The sequence below is a fragment of the Ascaphus truei genome, unplaced genomic scaffold (assembly GCF_040206685.1).
Source record: "Ascaphus truei isolate aAscTru1 unplaced genomic scaffold, aAscTru1.hap1 HAP1_SCAFFOLD_499, whole genome shotgun sequence".
Lineage (NCBI taxonomy): Eukaryota > Metazoa > Chordata > Amphibia > Anura > Ascaphidae > Ascaphus > Ascaphus truei.
The window spans coordinates 17,099-20,000 of NW_027456830.1; the positions used below are offsets into that span (position 1 = coordinate 17,099).

The 2,902-nt window shown below is 51.3% G+C and overlaps 1 protein-coding gene across 1 annotated transcript in view; it reads right to left on the reverse strand.

Moving 5' to 3' along the window:
• Positions 1–1,949: 1,949 nt before the first annotated feature.
• Positions 1,950–2,902, reverse strand: part of LOC142484983 (ATP-dependent RNA helicase homolog DQX1-like) — a gene marked incomplete at its 3' end in the record, with an annotated part of 82,495 nt that continues 81,542 nt past the window's right edge. The window contains exon 3 of the mRNA XM_075584222.1: positions 1,950–2,143. Coding sequence (XP_075440337.1) covers positions 1,950–2,143 — 194 coding nt within the window. The remainder of the gene's footprint in view (positions 2,144–2,902) is intronic.

Genomic DNA, 2,902 nt, shown 5'->3' on the forward strand with positions numbered 1-2,902 from the left:
CCTCTCCTCTCACCTCAGGACAGTGTCGGGGTGCTGCGCGCGTGCCCATACATATACATACATATACACACACCCCTCCCTCTCACCTCAGGACAGTGTCGGGGGGTGCTGCGCGCGTGCCCATACATATACATACATATACACACACCCCTCCCTCTCCTCTCACCTCAGGACAGTGTCGGGGGGTGCTGCGCGCGTGCCCATACATATACATACATATACACACACCCCTCCCTCTCCTCTCACCTCAGGACAGTGTCGAGGTGCTGCGCGCGTGCCCATACATATACATACATATACACACCCCTCCCCCTCCTCTCACCTCAGGACAGTGTCGGGGGTGCTGCGCGCGTGCCCATACATATACATACATATACACACACCCCTCCCTCTCCTCTCACCTCAGGACAGTGTCGGGGGGTGCTGCGCGCGTGCCCATACATATACATACATATACACACACCCCTCCCTCTCCTCTCACCTCAGGACAGTGTCGGGGTGCTGCGCGCGTGCCCATACATATACATACATATACACACCCCTCCCTCTCCTCTCACCTCAGGACAGTGTCGGGGTGCTGCGCGCGTGCCCATACATATACATACATACACACGCCCCTCCCTCTCACCTCAGGACAGTGTCGGGGGTGCTGCGCGCGTGCCCATACATATACATACATATACACACACCCCTCCCTCCCTCTCACCTCAGGACAGTGTCGGGGTGCTGCGCGCGTGCCCATACATATACATACATATACACACACCCCTCCCTCTCCTCTCACCTCAGGGCAGTGTCGGGGGTGCTGCGCGCGTGCCCATACATATACATACATATACACACCCCTCCTCTCCTCTCACCTCAGGACAGTGTCGGGGTGCTGCGCGCGTGCCCATACATATACATACATATACACACCCCTCCCTCTCCTCTCACCTCAGGACAGTGTCGGGGGTGCTGCGCGCGTGCCCATACATATACATACATATACACACACCCCTCCCTCTCCTCTCACCTCAGGACAGTGTCGGGGGGTGCTGCGCGCGTGCCCATACATATACATACATATACACACACCCCTCCCTCTCCTCTCACCTCAGGACAGTGTCGGGGTGCTGCGCGCGTGCCCATACATATACATACATATACACACCCCCTCCCTCTCCTCTCACCTCAGGACAGTGTCGGGGGGTGCTGCGCGCGTGCCCATACATATACATACATACACACCCCCTCCCTCTCCTCTCACCTCAGGACAGTGTCGGGGTGCTGCACGCGTGCCCATACATATACATACACATACACACACCCCTCCCTCTCCTCTCACCTCAGGACAGTGTCGGGGTGCTGCGCGCGTGCCCATACATATACATACATATACACACCCCTCCCTCTCCTCTCAGGACAGTGTCGGGGGGCTGCGCGCGTGCCCATACATATACATACATATACACACACCCCTCCCTCTCCTCTCACCTCAGGACAGTGTCGGGGGGTGCTGCGCGCGTGCCAATACATATACATACATATACACACACCCCTCCCTCTCCTCTCACCTCAGGACAGTGTCGGGGGTGCTGCGCGCATGCCCATACATATACATACATATACACACACCCCTCCCCCTCCTCTCACCTCAGGACAGTGTCGGGGGGTGCTGCGCGCGTGCCCATACATATACATACATATACACACACCCCTCCCTCTCCTCTCACCTCAGGACAGTGTCGGGGTGCTGCACCGCGTGCCCATACATATATATACATATACACACACCCCTCCCTCTCCTCTCACCTCAGGACAGTGTCGGGGGTGCTGCGCGCGTGCCCATACATATACATACATATACACACCCCTCCCTCTCCTCTCACCTCAGGACAGTGTCGGGGTGCTGCACGCGTGCCCATACATATATATACATATACACACACCCCTCCCTCTCCTCTCACCTCAGGACAGTGTCGGGGGTGCTGCAGTCCTCATGTGGGATGGAGAATCCGACCTCATGTCCCAGGTTCAAATCCATCTCATCAGCAACTCGCAGAGCCAAGCTGAAAGCAGCGGTACTGTGCGGCTGGGAGCAGATAACAGAGCCCTCGCTGTACTGCTGAGACAGGGCGAACTCTGCACACCACTGAGGGACCTGCAGAGTACACAAACACACACATCAAGTGTGCTACACACTGCATATATCACACACACCTACTGTATACTACACACTGCATATATCACACACCTACTGTATACTACACACTGCATATATCACACACACCTACTGTATACTATACACTGCATATATTACACACACCTACTGTATACTATACACTGCATATATTACACACACATCTACTGTATACTATACACTGTATATATTACACACACATCTACTGTATGCTATACACTGCATATATCACACACACCTACTGTATACTATACACTGCACCTACTGTATACTATACACTGCATATATTACACACACACACCTACTGTATACTATACACTGCATATATTACACACAACACCTACTGTATACTATACACTGCATATATTACACACACACCTACTGTATACTATACACTGCATATATTACACACACATCTACTGTATACTATACACTGCATATATTACACACACCTACTGTATACTATACACTGCATATATTACACACACATCTACTGTATACTATACACTGCATATATTACACACACATCTACTGTATACTATACACTGCATATTACACACACACATCTACTGTATGCTATACACTGCATATTACACACACACACATCTACTGTATACTATACACTGCATATATTACACACATCTACTGTATACTATACACTGCATATATTACACACACACCTACTGTATACTATACACTGCATATATTACACACACACAC